Genomic DNA, 15,811 nt, shown 5'->3' with positions numbered 1-15,811 from the left:
GTTTTGTACCCACAGGAATCCTTAAGCACTGGGTTGCCAGATGGAGCAGAATCTTGCTGCCCTACTTCTCAAGTGGGCACAGAGTGACTGCATGCCAATGAGCATCTGGATACCAGCGACAGAAATGATAAGCTGGGGGAGGTAGAGCGCAGACGCTGTTTTACAGTCGGGTTCAGATTCATGTGTCACCATAGAGAGGAAGGGGACAGAGGGGCAGAACGTGACAGCAAAGAAGAGGCAAGGTGCATTGCATGGTGTTCATTTATCACTGAGAAGACGTTATTTGCTGAACTTTCAGGAAATATTAAGGGAAAACCCTTGTCGTATATGATGAAGCCTAAGGAGGTGAAGTCATCTATGCCCTCCTTATACCTACACTTGTACATTCGCAAATTTTTCCCTCTCATCCTTCTTGCCTTCTTTCCTTCTCCTCTTCCTCTCCCGTCTCCTGTTTCTCCCCTATTATTGAAGGGCTGCTGCATAGACTGCCATGTCTATGTTTAGAGGCCACAGGAGATCAACACAGGTGTTTGCAGGTCTGGGTAGCACTGCCTCCTTCCTTACACATGCAGTGAGGAGGAGATAGTGTCTCTAAACATCACTAAAGAGAGAGAATACTACTGGATTGCCTTCTCTATCATTCTGAAACAAACCCAACCTCTCGGTTCTCTGGTATCAGTATCCTTGTTACAGTCAGTTTCGCATTGCTGGCAGAAATCACCCAACCAAGAGCAGCTTGTTGGAGAAAAGGTTTATTTTGTTTTACAGACTCGGTGGGAAGCTCAATGATAGCAGGGGAAAATGATGGCATGAAAAGAGGATGGACATTACCTCTTGGCCAAATCAGACAGACAACATCAGCAGGAGAGTGTGCCAAACACTAGCAAGAGGAAGCTGGCTATAGCACCCATAAGCCCATCCCCAACAATACACTGTCTCCAGGAGGTTTTCAAATTGGGGACCTAGCATTTAAAACATATAAGTTTATGGGGGACACCTAAATCAAAACACCACCTCCTCTGTAATCTTAAATGAAACAGAGAATGAAAAATTCTCTTTCAGGGATGAAAATAATTAAATTTCAAATATCTGATAACACCTATATTTCTCAGTTAGATAATGTATTCATTTGCAGACAGTGTTTGTGCTCATGGAAAACTTTTTCATAGATGCCTTTTCCTGAAGAAAAATATGATAGACTTGGTCACAGAAAATTACACCCTCATGTGTCCTTGTTACTCATGAACCAGTACCTACAGCCATAAGACTGGATAAGAAGTCAGAAACTTCATTAACTAATGGATGGACTGCTTGACAATTAGTGTGTAGTGAGGATTGCTCCTGTTTGTAGTTCACCTTCAGTGACTACCTCCGTCCGTCAAATCAATCCCTCTGGTGGTTGTTGCTTAGTGATGTTTGGAGAGATTGTGTTTTTGATTTAAATAAAAGGCTAACTGATTTAAATGGTAGATCTTACGGAGCACTAAAGAAGGAGAATTTATGGTTTTGAAAAACTAATCACATGCCAACCTATCACAAATAAATTATATGGTAGAGTGAGACCAGATAATATCAAAAGACAAAATCAATGGGGACTGTAAGGTGGAACAATTTTGAGAATCAAATGGACGGGTCTGTTGAATACAGTTACAGGATTCACACTGCTTCTCATCTTGTAATACAACACACCATATTAATATACAATATGGAGAGGAAATTATGATATGTTAATCAATGAAATTTATTGTTTCTTCATTTGTAATTTATAAGTAGTTTTTAAAATACAGATAAAGTGAGCTAGTTTTCATTTTGTTAGGTTGAAGAGCAGATTCCTACTCAAATATACTAACTTTGATCACTAATCTGACACTCAGATTTCTCTGTAGTGGATTCAATTCTCATGCCCTTTCCAGATTCAATTTATCAGCAATGATGAAAAACACATTTCAGTCACTAGATTTCACCTTTTAAATGCAGAAGAAGCCCTTCATTTATACATCTGCCTGCTTCCACAAAGGTCCAATATGATCTTCCCAGAGAAAAACTGGATAAAATCTTTGCCTTTTCTCCCTGTTTTTAATGTATGCTCCTATCCATCCAGTGAAAGATATCTTGGACTATGGAGAAACATCTGGGAAGTGTTATTATTAATGCACATTTGTCCCCGTGAATGAAGGACTGCTACTACTTGTGAGGGCTGAAGGTTGTTAATGTTATACAGGCTTCCTGTGCAACACATCATGCAGATATCGAATCTCTCTCCTACAGCCTTATGGCAATTCATGTGGTGAAAGCGGAGCTCATTTTTTTCCTTTCTTTTTAAGGCAAGTCCAACAGACGGGTCTTTTTTTTTTTTTTAATGCTAGAGAGTGCGAGAGCAAGTATAAGAATGAGAGGATTGGAGACCCAGAGCCTCCAGCCACTGCAATCAAACTCCAGACAGGTGCGCCCCCTTGTGCACATGTGCGGCCTTGCACGCTTGTGTCACCGCGTCTGGCTTACTTGGGAGCTGGAGAGTCACACGTGGCAAGTTTCACAGGCAAGTGCCTTCACCTCTAAGCCATCTCTCCAGTGCTGGAGCTCATTTTCTAAATGATATGACACCTTTGAGGTCACAAAATTTGTCTCCATCTTTTCAGGAGTGGGGACTAATGCATTTTCATAAGTTGCCAGGTCAGGTCACTGATCTGCTGAGCATCACACTAGTAGAGTAAGTGTACCTTTTTAATCTCTACCATGAAGCACTGTTGATTCAGTTACAACATGAATTAAAGCAAAAATTAAAAATATTCAGGTTATATAAGGTGCATAAATCACTGGGTATCAAAATCTCACTTGGATAAAAAAAATAGCTCTAAGTAGTTCTTTACTTGTTTTCTCTTTGATTTTTGGATTTAATTACACAAATAAGTAGTTTAATCTACCTGTTTGTACAAAATTAGGCTCTTGAAATCATTTCCTGTATTCTTTTTATGATCTTAGTTCAAAATTATAGATTTGTAGGCAAAAATGCATTGAATTGCTTAACTTATGTTAATATAGAAGTATAAAGATAAAATGCATAATTTTCTATATAACTTTTAAATCATGTATATATATATATATATACACATATATATATATGGTGATTTTCAAGGTAGGGTCGCGCTCTAGCTCAGGCTGACCTGGAATTCACTATGTAGTCTCAGTGAGGCCTCGAACTCATGGTGATCCTCCAATCTCTGCCTCCTGAGTGTTGGGATTAAAGGTATGCACCACCAAGCTCGGCTCAATAAATATTTTTAAGCTCTTATTTTATTTAAGGCATTTTAGTATCTGAGAATAATATACTAAAGCATAATGTGCATAAACTGTAAAACTCATTTTATACATTAATATTCTTGGTATAAATTTATATCCATTATATTTATGCATATATTTGAAATATATGTCTCTTCATGTTTAAGAATAATTAAATATATTTCATAAAACTTAATATTGAATCTAAAACAGGTTTTACTTTAACATACAAACTATATTAAAGAAACTATAATTTTTTCAATAGAGTCTCTTGTTGGAAAAAGTATCATTGGTCATGAATGGACCACTATCTAATTGAAGTTGAATTTAAAAGCATGGCAATTTTTCTAATATACAGGGGCAGTATTTTTACCATTACTTTTAAAGATGATGGATCAAGTGGTGACTGATCAAGTGGTGATTGATCAAGACCCAAAGTCCTAAAGGGATCAGGAGTGTCTGCTCAATAAGTCTGCATGGTGATCAGCTTTCAAAGCCCCTCATGCCACTATCAAGTATTGTGCAGCCAAGATGCAGCTAAGGTGGCATTTGTGTCATATGTTTCTTGAAAAAAAGTGGATGCTTGGCATTGGCCAAATCACATTCCATGGCTCTGCCCTATAGTAGTAAGGAGAGGAAGTGCAAACCTGCTCTGTGCTTAGAATACAAATGGTACTCCTCACCAGAGACTTGCTGTGCAGCTGCGAAGATCACCACATTGACCTCCTGCCCATGAGTGAATTCTGCGCCCTGATATACTCTGTGTATTTGAAGAACTTTGGAGAACTAGGTGGCTGTTTCATCTCAGCTACACTGAGTGACTGATGCATAACACAGGAGGAGCAGTCTTGTCACTCTTCCCTTTAAAGTAATAAAGAAGGGAGGAAAAAGGATGGAGAAAAAAAATAACTTAGGGTAGAATGTCAAGTATGATTTGACAGTCAGTATGGTCAATTTATAATTTAATTAGTGCCTGTGGCGGACACAATGGTGATCCTCTCAAAGATACTTACTGTCTAATCCTCAGACGCTGTGACTAAGTTACATTATGGCTAAGCAGGATCAAGGTTCAAAATAGAATGAATCACTTGACCTTAATATAGAAAGATTATGCTGGATTAGGGGGCTGATGTACCTCAGGATTACTGAATAGAAGAGGAAGGCACAAGAGGTCAGAAGTCAGAGGAATGCGATGTTAGACGAACCACCACCTCCCAGACCCACCACCAACCTAGCTTTGCAGGTGGAAGAAAATAGTAATTAGGCAAAGGAGGTAGCAGCCCATGGAAGTTTAATAAAGGAAATAGTTTCTCCAGGCAAACTTCCAGAGACAAATGTACTCTGCTAAAACGTTGATTTCATTCCAGTTCATCTGGGATAGGATTCTAGCCCGCAGACCTTTGAGATAATTTATGCATTGTTTTAAGTCACATATTGTGTAACACTTTTTAAATTAAGATTTTTATTCGTGTGTGTGTGTGTGTGTGTGTGTGTGTGTGTGTACTTGAACACATCTGGGCCTCTTGCCAGTACAAACAAACACCAAATGCTTGTGCCAATTTTTGAATCCAGTTTATGTAGGTGACTTGGGGATTGAATCTGTGCCTGTAGACTGTGCAAGCAAATGCCTTTGACCTTTGAGTCATCTTCTGAGCCCCAGCATATGGTGATTTCTTAAATCAGCAATAGAAAAGTAATGCAACTTAGTTTTTTTTTTCCTTAACTTGAATGTCTGAAACCAAGACTAGTCTAAGAAGCCCAGATAACTATTTCAATCATTCAGCTATGTCACATGTATTTGTAATAAAATGAAGTTCTTGTGGTCTGAATGTGAAATGTCCACCATAGAGTCTTGACCTTAAACACTTGGTTCCTAGTTGGGAACACTATTTTGGAAGGTTGTGGAACCTTTGAGAAATGGAGACTTGATGGAGGAAGTGGATCGGTGAAGGCAAGCCTGCTTCATGGTTTTATAACTGAGCCAACTTCCTGTCCTCTTTCCTGACTGCTAACTCAGTGTGACCAGACACTTCACACACCTGCCACCACGTTCTCTGCCGTGATGGACTGTAACCGTTCATTTAAAATATATGAGAGAGAGATCGGACAGAATTGGAACACCAAGGGCCCTGCCACTGCAATTGAACTCCAGATGTTTGTGCCACCTAGTGCACATATGTGACCCTTGCCCTTGCATCACCTTTGTATGACTGGTTTACGTGGGATCTAGAGAGAGATCAAACATTGGTCTTTAGGCTTCACAGACAAACAACTTAACCACTAACCCATCTCTCAAGCACCAAGTCACTTTTTAGGAAGAGACTCTCTAGCTCTATTGCAGAATATGTCAACACTGAAAACTCAAGAAAAAATAAAGTTTGTTGCTCAGGGAAACATTTTAATGTGTGGACCCATGCATTGGGAAAATATGTGCATGTTTTAGTGCATGTGCTAACCTTCACTCATTAGCAGTCTCTGTGTTTCTACAGCTTTCCTGCAGTTGTGTTAAAATATATCATGGTGTCCACTTGTCTTCACAGTTGCTTGTGGTTCAGAGGCCATCTCTGGAGAATGACTGAATGAAAAGGCATTCATATGAAAGTCATGATGACGATATCTGCAAGGTAAATGAAGGTCAGGGGCCACTCCCTAATAATCAGTATGTATGCATAACTACTTTCGTGGAACAAAGGTTAAAATCTGTCCAAAACAAATGAAGTCCTATGTGGCAAAGGAGTTTTTGTAAGGATAGGAAATGTGGGAAGAAAAGAAAACATCTTGGAAGGGATCACAAATGTCAAAAGACAAAGAAACAATATTTTCATATAGGTCTTCCAATTTAAACATCAAAGAGTTGCTCATATACAGTTTCTGTCAGTGTGTGTGTGTGTGTGTGTGTGTGTGTGTGTGTGTATTGCAGTAGGTGTCATTCCTAAAAATGGGAAGGGGCAATTTTAAGGGAGGCAGAAAGGATAGCAGTGGAACACAGGTGAAATGCAAGGTGGGAGTTGGGAGTAGGGAAGGAAAATCAATAAGAAAGCATATATAAAGATGCCATCATGAAATTCATTACTTTGTATTGGCATTTAAAAAAAAGTGATCAACTAATAGCTGTCATCCTTGACCTCTATTCCCATAAAAAGTATATTTTAAAAAACCAAGAGGAAATAGACTTTCTTAGATATACAAAGACTGAGAAAATTGCTGGCAGACTTTCTCTACAGGAATCGTTGGAGGAAGTTCTGCAAACAGAAGGTGTGTAACACACATGGAAGCTTGAGTTCACAGACGTAGAGAACCAGGGATGGGATGAAAGAAGGAAAAAGAACACAATTTAAGTTGTCGTATTTCTAATTGTTTTAAAACATGGTGCCCTAATGCCAATGTATCATGGCATGATGTGTTGGTTTGATTTACAAAAATAAGATACATGCAGACCAAAGGACAAAAAAAGCAGAGGAGGTAATTCAAATGTTTGCATGGAAAAACCTTACATTGGATTTCAAGTAATATATTATAATTTGAAGATAGATTCTGATTCATAAGTGATATACATTGTAAAACTAGGGGAGTCCACATTTTTAGCAAAACATTAATACAGAAGTAAAGGAAAAGATAAAGTGGAATGATAAAAAAATCCAATTAACCCCAAACAAAGCAGAGAGAAAAATAAATGAAAAGAGCAGGAACAGATGGCACAACTAGAAAACAGCTAGTGGGCTGGCAGAGTTTAATCCAGCTCTATGTACAATGGTGACAAATGTGAGTGATCTAATTACATTCAAAGAGATTATTAGATGAGATTAGAAAAGAAGATTTAAATCCTGTTTACAGTAAATAAATTTACATATGAATGCATAGGTAGATTAAAAGTAAAACAGTAGAAAATATAAGCCAAAAGAAATCCAAAGTAGCTTTGCAAAAATATCAGATAAAGGAGAATGTATATTTGAGTTAAGTGAGCTATCTCCAAGTACTGAGCTTTAGTATATTTTACAAAACAGTGATTGCAGAGGAGTTTGCTGGTCTGACCATCAGGACCGTTAGACTGACATGAGGAGTGGCTGTTTGTTGGTCTGCACACTCAGGCTATCTCAATTCATTCTCACATATTACTTTTTAAATCATTTATTCAATTGAGAAAAAGTGGAAAGAGAGAGAGAATGGGTGCACCAGGGCCAACAGCCACTGCAAATGAACTCCAACACATGTGCCACCTTGTGCATCTGGCTTATGTGGGTCCTGGGGAAGCAAACCAAGGTCCCTTGGTTTTGTAGGCAAACATCTTAACCACTAAGCCTTCTCTCCAGCCCATGCTCACCTATTCCTTCCCAGCCCTGAAGGACTGCACTTGTTCGACATCCCAGGTAATGAGAGTAGTCACAGGAAAATGGCAGGTAATAACATATGGTAAACCTGATCTGAACGTACTGGGCTGTTTCTTTATAGAAGATAGGGTTTAGTTACACCTTCTGCAGACACAAGTCTTTTCTCCACCTTGGGGACTTTTTTAAGGCGAAATAGGTCATTCTTGCAGCCTATCATCTTTTGCAGGAGGATTGTTTCAGTTCTTTTGAATGTCTTGATTTCTCTTGTCTCATTCAAAAATGACATTCATCCATGTGATATTCAGTGCTATGATAAAGTATGTAGCAGTGTACAGAGAAACAAAAGGACCCAAATGAGCATGATAGCCAGGATTTATGTCAGAATATGCAACGGAGAGCCGGACGTGGCGGCACACGCCTTTAATCCCAGCACTTGGGAGGCAGAGGTGGGAGGACTGTCATGAGTTCGAGGCCACCCTGAATCTACATAGTTAATTCCAGGTCAGCATGGACCAGAGTGAGACCCTATCTCGGTAAAAAAATAAATAAATAAATAAATAAATAAATAAATAAAAAATAAAAAAAGAATATCCAAGGGGAGACAGATGAGCACGCACAGTTCAGCACCTTAGTTAGAAAGTTATAGGACTTAAACATCAGGACTTTAGGCATCACCTTTATTCTTCCCTTTCTTTAAATTCTTTGTAGGTGAAACTGACACACAAAAAAGAAAATCTGTATTCAAATGAGTAGTGTTAGCAAGGGAAACCCCTTGTCGACAAGGTGTATTCTGATAGTTAATTTACAAGTTGATTATTTGCAGCAGATATGCACATATTGCTAAAGGAACCAAATGGATGAAAGTCAAGTGCTATTAAAAGTTGCCAGTAGAGTGTGATGTCAATTGGTGAACTTGAAGACTCTACAAAGTCATTTCTGGGCTGGAGAGATGGCTTAGCAGTTAATGTGTTTGCCTGCAAAGCCAGAGGATCCCAGTTCCATTCTCTAGGACCCAAGTAAACCAGATGCACAAGTGGACACATGCATCTGGAGTTCATTTGCAGTGACTGGAGGGCCTGGTGTGCCCATTCTCATTCTCCCTTTCTATCTCTCTCTGCCTCATTAGTAAATAATAAAATATATTTAAACAAAACCAGTCATTCCTACTGGAAATTGTTTTGAGAACCCCCATTTCTTCACCAGGTGCCCATTACCTAGAAACACTTTGGGCTTTCAGAGTCTGGAACATCTGGATTTGGTTTCTTTCTCTATAGGGACGTTTACCTGTGGAATGGTGTTGCCCTAGGTTTTATGAATTGGGGTTGTGTATGCAGCTTGGCGCTGGACTTGGCTAGACAGCACAATCCAGGACAAAGCACCTTCTTCAAGTTCACACTTACGGCCCCCTCATCCCTGCTTGAGTCCAGATTCACAAGTCAGTCTTTTTTCAGACATTCTTATCAGTGGTCCAGAAATGTAGAGGCAAATGTAAATTTCTCCTTTGGAAAGAATTTTAAAACTGATAATCATTTAATTAAAAAACCTGTTGATTGCATGCTTCAGTTTAATATAGAGTTTGGGGTGGATTGCTCCATTAAAAAAATACTAGAATTCCTTTCCAAAATAAATTTTAGCTGTCTTATCCCAACTGCTACATAAAAGTACAATATTGCAATAGAATCAAAGAAGCCAAACAAAACAAAAGAAATAAGCCCGTTCAGTATTAGAATTACAAATGTTCTGAAACTTCAAATTGAAGCCTAAATATGGTGCAGATAAAAATTATTTCTGCTAGCAAAAAAAAAAAAAAAGACAAAAACACAACAACAACAAAATAAACTAAGACAGATATTTTCAGCTCTTGCTGCCTCTTCCTCTTGCATTTAGGCTGCCCCCATGTGTTCTAACAGTGATATCAGTGTGTATCCAAACTGTACAGTCTCTTTTCTCCTACTTAAGATAAAGCGTGGGTTTTCAGTCAGTCTAAAAAAAAAAACCTGGACTCAAAGCCAGAACTTGGGGCTATAGATGACCTAGCTCTTCTAGATACTATTTGTGCAGATTTTTAAATACGATTATTTTCTTTATTTAATTTCCGTTTGCTTCATAGTTTTTTTTTATATAGGAAGTGGAAGCGATATCATAACTAACTCCCAAGGATGCAGTGATGAAATAATTTAATATGTAGCTTAACACTTGGTGAAATTAAACCTGATTATACATACTCTAGTCATCTGATGCAAATGAAGCTGGCTTTTTGTCTACAGGGGAAGCCATCATGTGGGGTTACGTGTGCTACGGAAAAACATTGGAGGATAGAATTTTGATTTTCCAAATATTTATGTGACCTTAGCAATTTTAAGTAAAGTTTTCATAAAACAGATGGCTGAAAAGATTCTTGTCATTGGAAAAACAAAACCAAAACTTGTTGTTAAAAATATCTTCTTGGAACCACACTACTAGCCAGAAAACACCTGGATTCTGGGTCTGTAATGCAACTAGCATGGACACCCTTAATCTCCCCACTGCTTAACATCTTTCCAGGAGACCTCATCCAGCACCGGTATTCAGAGGCTTTAAGACATCCGCAATAAAACTCAACAACTTACTGCATACGTGAAAGTGAATACATTCACGGTAAAAATGAATTGGAGTTTTCACAGATGCCAGTAATATAGTGTAATGACTTGCACAGTCATCAACATTTTCTTTGTAAAACATTCTATGTTTTAAAGTTATTAAACTATAAGTCAAGTTCCATTTTGAGGTCAGTCTTCATTGAATATTGCTTAATTAAATTCTCATTTACATTTTTGTTTAAGTAAAGTACCAAGAAAGTGGAAATGTCAGCAGAAAAAAAGTATTCTGTAATTGACCAGCTGCATTATCAGCTCCTTTTGTTTTCCCTGTCGAGTTTTTCTTCAAAGCTTCCATCCCACAGCGCTTACTTCCCTCTTCGTGCATTAGTTCAGAATGGAAGGTCATGGTGGTCATTTGCTCACGTTTGGCCACGGGGTTTTACACCTAAGAGCTGCTCAGGGCAATGCAGAGCAAACACCAGGGGTGGGCGTTAGTAGCTCTTCTCTTCTCTACCACCCTGTAGAAGCAGGGGCGATGACCATGGAGCTGTGAAAGCTCTATTTCGCCCCAAAATATCCATTCTCCAGGTCTTGAGGTCTTGGGATAACAGACTCGGAAGCTTCCAAAGGCAGCCTCCAGCCTCCTCCCCACTCCCACTCTCAGCCCCTGCTTCCACTTATCCTGGAGGCTTGGCCACACACAGTAAACCATGCGGGGCCTGGCCCGTGGAGGGCGGGTCTTGCTGATCTCCAGCGCGCCCCCAGAATCCAAACTGAAGGTATTTACTCCAGTGCCCAATATTCTCAGTTGGTAGCTACCCAGATGTTTGCGTTTGGGTGGTGGAAGTGCAATGGCGTTGGAAAAAAAGAGAAGACCAGGTCAACACCTAAACCCAAGGAGGCGGGGAGAGAGGTGGGGACCCCTGCAGGAGACACCGTGACCACCTAACTAACTCTATGTGCACCAGGGTGGGCATTCAGCAAAGCTGCCTGCCTAGCTGCCTCAACACAGCCAGCACCCCAGCTCCAAGGAGCCCCTCAGATTTATGGAGGTAAAACCAAAATTTTAGGCTCCTGGATTCTCTGGCTACGTCCTAGTTCTAAGGAGAGCAGAGCGGAGGCGATGGAAGGGAAGACAGAAGGAGACCCAAACTGTGAAGAAAAAAACAAAAACGCATTTAAGGCAGCATCCCTTGCCTGTGTGGGCTGGGAACACTGAGGGTCAGAGATGCCCAAGGTAGAACTCCTTTATAGCAAGCAGCCTGGAGAGTGAGGAACGGAAGACGTGCAGGTCTTCTCGGTCCAGGATTTGGGCAGGGCGCAGTTGAGGTGTCAGCGAGAGACTGGAGCAATCTCTCTCTCTTCTCCAACCATCCCAGCTTCCATCACCCACTCGTTCCACGGACAGTGGCCCTTCCCTGCTTCCTCCCTCCGGTTTTCAACCCCTACCTTGGAAATCATTTCAGCCCGTAGCGCGACCCCTCTTCAGGCGGCGTCCTTCAGTGCCAAGTCGGGTTGCTGGGCACCTCGTTAGGCAGAGGAGACCTCAGTTTCCCAGCCCTAGATGTGGGCACGGGCACCGTGCGTCGTCCTTCCCCCAGGGCTCCCGCGCGCGCTCCGGCCACACCCAGCGTCGCGCCAAGCGGGGCAGCGGGACCAAGACCACGGCGGCCCGAGAGATGCCCGCCCTGCACTCGTGCGTGCGCGGGGACCCGGCGCAGACCAAAGGCTCCCGGAGCAAGTTGGCGAGCGACCTCCGGCGCCGGACGCAGTTGGAGGGACCTTGAATTGGGCCGGGGGGTGACGGGGGGCGACTCCTACCTTGGCACCGGGACCATGTTGCCCTCCATGGTCGCTCCGGAGTCGAGAGGAAGACGGAGGGCGCAGCGGGAGGCTGAGACCGGAGCGGGGCTCGGGGACCCGGGCGCGCAGGCTGGGGCGCGGGTGGCTCCTCCACGCCGGGAAGCGCGGTGGCCAGCGGCCACCCCGGGGTGCAGGAGCGCCGGAGCCTCGGCCGGCCTCCAGCCTCTCGAGCCCCGTGGCCGGGCGGGTCTGAGTCGCAGCTGCCCGCGGAGTCCTCGGAGCGCTCACCGCCGGCCCCTCGCCGCCGAGGAGACTCGCCCGGTTGTCCTGTCCCCTCCCCGCCGCGCCGTCTCCGCCCCTCGCGCTCTCCCGCCCGCAGCCGCAGGTCTGAGCCCCCAAGTTGCTCCCCCTCTCCCCCCCGGTCCCGGCTGGCCGCGCGCCGCCGCCGGGAGGACGCGCTCGCTCGGGGTGGTCCGCCCGGCGAGGGAGGCGCCGGCCGGGGTCGCTCAGCACCACGCCCCCACCACTGCGCTCACGCTCGAGCCTCTCGGGGTTCTGCCTTTGCTTCTCACGGTTCCTCGCGCAGCTCATTTTCCTTAGGGGGGACGCCACCTTCTCTCTCTTGTTAAACCCCAGGACCTGGGCGCTCAAAAGGATTGCGGGGGTGGAGAGGGGAGGTGGTCTCGAGATAGCCAAGAATGGCAGAAAAAGTCCAGGTTGGGGGTGGGTGGGGACTTCGCTGACGCTGAACTCTACGGAAGGGACCCACAGACTCCCTCTCCGTTGTGGAAACAGAGACTAAGGGAAAGTCTAACAGCCTCACCCAGGGCTGGAAGGACACACGTTACCCCCAGGCCCCCGAGGTGCCCAAGTGGGCTCAGGTGGGTTTCTCCCCTCCAAGAAGTGCTGGCATGGCTTTCTTCCTTACAGCCTTCTCTGACACAATGATGTGAGCTCCCCTCCCCATCCACTCACGGAAAAGAAGGGAGGCAGGACTTCAACCCAAAGTGGCAGGAGCAGTCCTTGCTGCCACCTTGGCGCCAGTGGAGGCTTGATGTTACTTTTCCCACCCACACAACAGAATGGAGTCCCCCTTTCCAGAACTCCATAGTTGGGCCGTAGCAGAAGTCACAGTTTGGCAGTCGCGAGGCCATGCGCTGTCTCTGAAGACTGGGCAGCACCACTGCTCCTCGAAGCCGCGGAGACGCCAGGCTACAAAGGAGCCCATCTTTGCATGGAAGTTGGCATAGTCCTGACCCTCAAGGGTCACCGGAAGCCATCGGGGGCCTGGACCCCCTGTTTCACCAGCAGTAATGGGGCAGCATTGCCTGCCTGCCTTACATGGGCGGCCTCAAGAGAAGCCAGCTGTAGTAGATACCTAGCAGTTCTCAGTATTCAAACACAATGCCCCAGACCATCAGGTTTAATAGGAAAGTATTCATCAGGCTATAAGGACTAGGAATGGATCAACCCTAATGAAAAATAACACAACACAGTTCAATGTCTCCTAACACTGAGATGACATAGTAAAATGAGCTTCTAAAAAAAAAATTCTTTTTTTTTTTTTTTTTTTGAGAGAGAGAGAAAGAGGGAGAGAGAGAGAGAGAGAGAGAGAGAGAGAGAGACAGAATGGGGATGCCAGGGCCTTTCTGCCGCTGTGAAGGAACTCCAGATGCGTCCGCCCCCTTGTGGGCAGGGGTGACATTGCACTCTTTTGTCACTGTTGTCTGGCTATACTTGGGACCTGGAGGATTTGAATAGGAATTTTTAGGCTTAGCAGTAATCGCTTCATTTCCATGGTTTCTACATCTGTAGATATAAACAAATTCTAACACAAATATTTGAAAAAAAAAAGTCATAGCCATGCTTAACAGGTACAGACTTTTGTTCCTTGATATTATTCTTTTGACAATACACCCTAACAACAATTTATATAGCATTTGCATAAGTCATCTAGCTGCTTTTAAATATATGCTATGATATGTGTTGTGCATACAAACGGTACACTATTCTGTGATGGACTTGAGCATCCTCGAATTTTGTTATCTACAGGAGTCTGCAGGATTATAGCCCTGTGGGTATCAAAGGATTCTAATCCAGTGAGCATTACATGTTGGCTTGAAAAAGTAGGAAAACCAGCAAAGAATTAATTATGATTATTATTAGAAGTACCAGCATTATTACTAGTATTGTTAATCATTGGAAAGTGTATTAGTCAATTTCTCATTACTGGGACAAAATGCCGGACAAAACTCATCTAGGGGAGGAAAGGTTATTTCTATTTATAGTTCCAGGTTACAGTCCATCATGTGGAGTAACGAATGGTGGCAGGAGATTGCGGCTGCTGTTCACAGTAAGCACACTGAGGAAACAGAAAATGATGAAGGCCACTACTCAGCCAGCTGTCTTTATGCAGTGCAGAACTCCCGTCCATGGAATGTTGGTGCCCACAGTTAAGGTGGGTCTTTTCAACCTTAATTAACCTAATCAAGATAACCCCTCATAAACAAGCAGAAAGGCTAACCTAATCTATACATTTTTTTTGCAGGTGATTCTAGATTCTATCAGGTTGACAATCAATACAAACTATCACAGAAAGCGAGTGGAATATGTAAAGTAAGTCAAATAGAGTTCTTCATTAGAGTGGGGAATGCTGAAAACACTAATTGTTTTACTAGTGGAAGGGAAACCACCTTGTTCCTAGGTGAAAATCCATTCAAATAACTTGATGCAATGTTTGCCAATTTCTAAGAAAAGAGCTAGCATCACAGAATCCTATTTCAGTGAAAACAGTGTCCACCAGTACAGATGAAAATGATTTCAAATCCCAAAAGACTTTTTATAAAAGAATCAAGAATATCTAGACAGAAATCAAATCAGAAAGGGAGAAATTTAGAATATCAGAAAATCAGAATATGATATGCAATAATATGTCAGACAGTTGATTTTCCTCCTCCTCTTGAGCTTTCTAAAGCAAAAGCCAAAATTATACCATATTCCTGATGGGCTTCTAAATGTGTTCACCTTTATGACAACTGTGTTACAAAGAGGAGAGGGCATCTGAGCAAGGCAAAGCTTATAGACATGGCTCAGTAGCATAGAGCATGCTATGCTCTTACGTGGTGGAGCACCTTTACAAAGCTACACTAGTGGATATAGAATCAGTATGGATAAGTATGGCTAAGATTAAAACTAATTTTCAAATAGCCCACAGTAAAGGGAAGAGAAGGAAACAGAAACAGAGAGAGAGAAAATGAGCAAAAAGTGATGGCTGTGTGCTTTTATGTAATAATTACAATAAATGTAATAATGAAAAAAGATGTATTATACAAATATTATTGAGAAAAAAAGGCATTATTAAACATACTGGCATCAGACACAGAAGAGGCCAGAGCAAGAAAAAGTACTGGGGACAGAAAGGTAGGTGGTTTAATGAAAAGCAGGCCATCCCCTAAGATGACAGAGCGGCCTGCAATGCTTGTGCAGCAAACAGGAACGCTACAAAATGTGTGAAGCAACAGACCCACAGCACGGAAGGAGAAAGAAACATGCACGTATAGCTGGACAGGTTAACCAGCTTGCTCAAAACTTGTTAAAAAACAACCCAGAAAATCATTGAAGATATCATTGAAAATGTACCAACTCACGGGCTCTAACTGACATTTAAAAGTACAATACCTAAAAATAGCAGAATATGTGTGTGTGTGTGTGTGTGTGTAAATATATATTATGTATGTATATATTATTTTAGCAGAAACTTTATATGGACACATCATGGGTTGGTACCATCATCTCCCTCCTCCCTGCCCCTATTCAAATGAG

General features: G+C 42.4%; 1 protein-coding gene across 7 annotated transcripts in view; it reads right to left on the bottom strand.

Moving 5' to 3' along the window:
• LOC101598203 (SPHK1 interactor, AKAP domain containing) overlaps positions 1–12,129 on the bottom strand; it is a 139,431-nt gene extending 127,302 nt beyond the window's left edge. For 5 of the 7 annotated variants that reach the window (XM_045147250.1, XM_045147251.1, XM_045147255.1 and 2 more), the window contains exon 1: positions 12,008–12,129. In XM_045147250.1, the coding sequence (XP_045003185.1) occupies positions 12,008–12,036 (29 nt within the window). In that variant the 5' untranslated portion in view covers positions 12,037–12,129. Of the gene's footprint in view, positions 1–11,635; positions 11,810–12,007 lie in introns of those variants that run through there. The other 2 variants (XM_045147252.1, XM_045147256.1) reach the window with 1 other exon arrangement.
• Positions 12,130–15,811: the final 3,682 nt, after the last annotated feature.

The sequence above is a fragment of the Jaculus jaculus genome, chromosome 4 (genome assembly GCF_020740685.1).
Source record: "Jaculus jaculus isolate mJacJac1 chromosome 4, mJacJac1.mat.Y.cur, whole genome shotgun sequence".
NCBI classification, from domain to species: Eukaryota; Metazoa; Chordata; class Mammalia; order Rodentia; family Dipodidae; genus Jaculus; species Jaculus jaculus.
The sequence above is the reverse complement of the archived record's forward strand: the minus strand, read 5'-3'. Positions and strand labels throughout refer to the sequence as shown.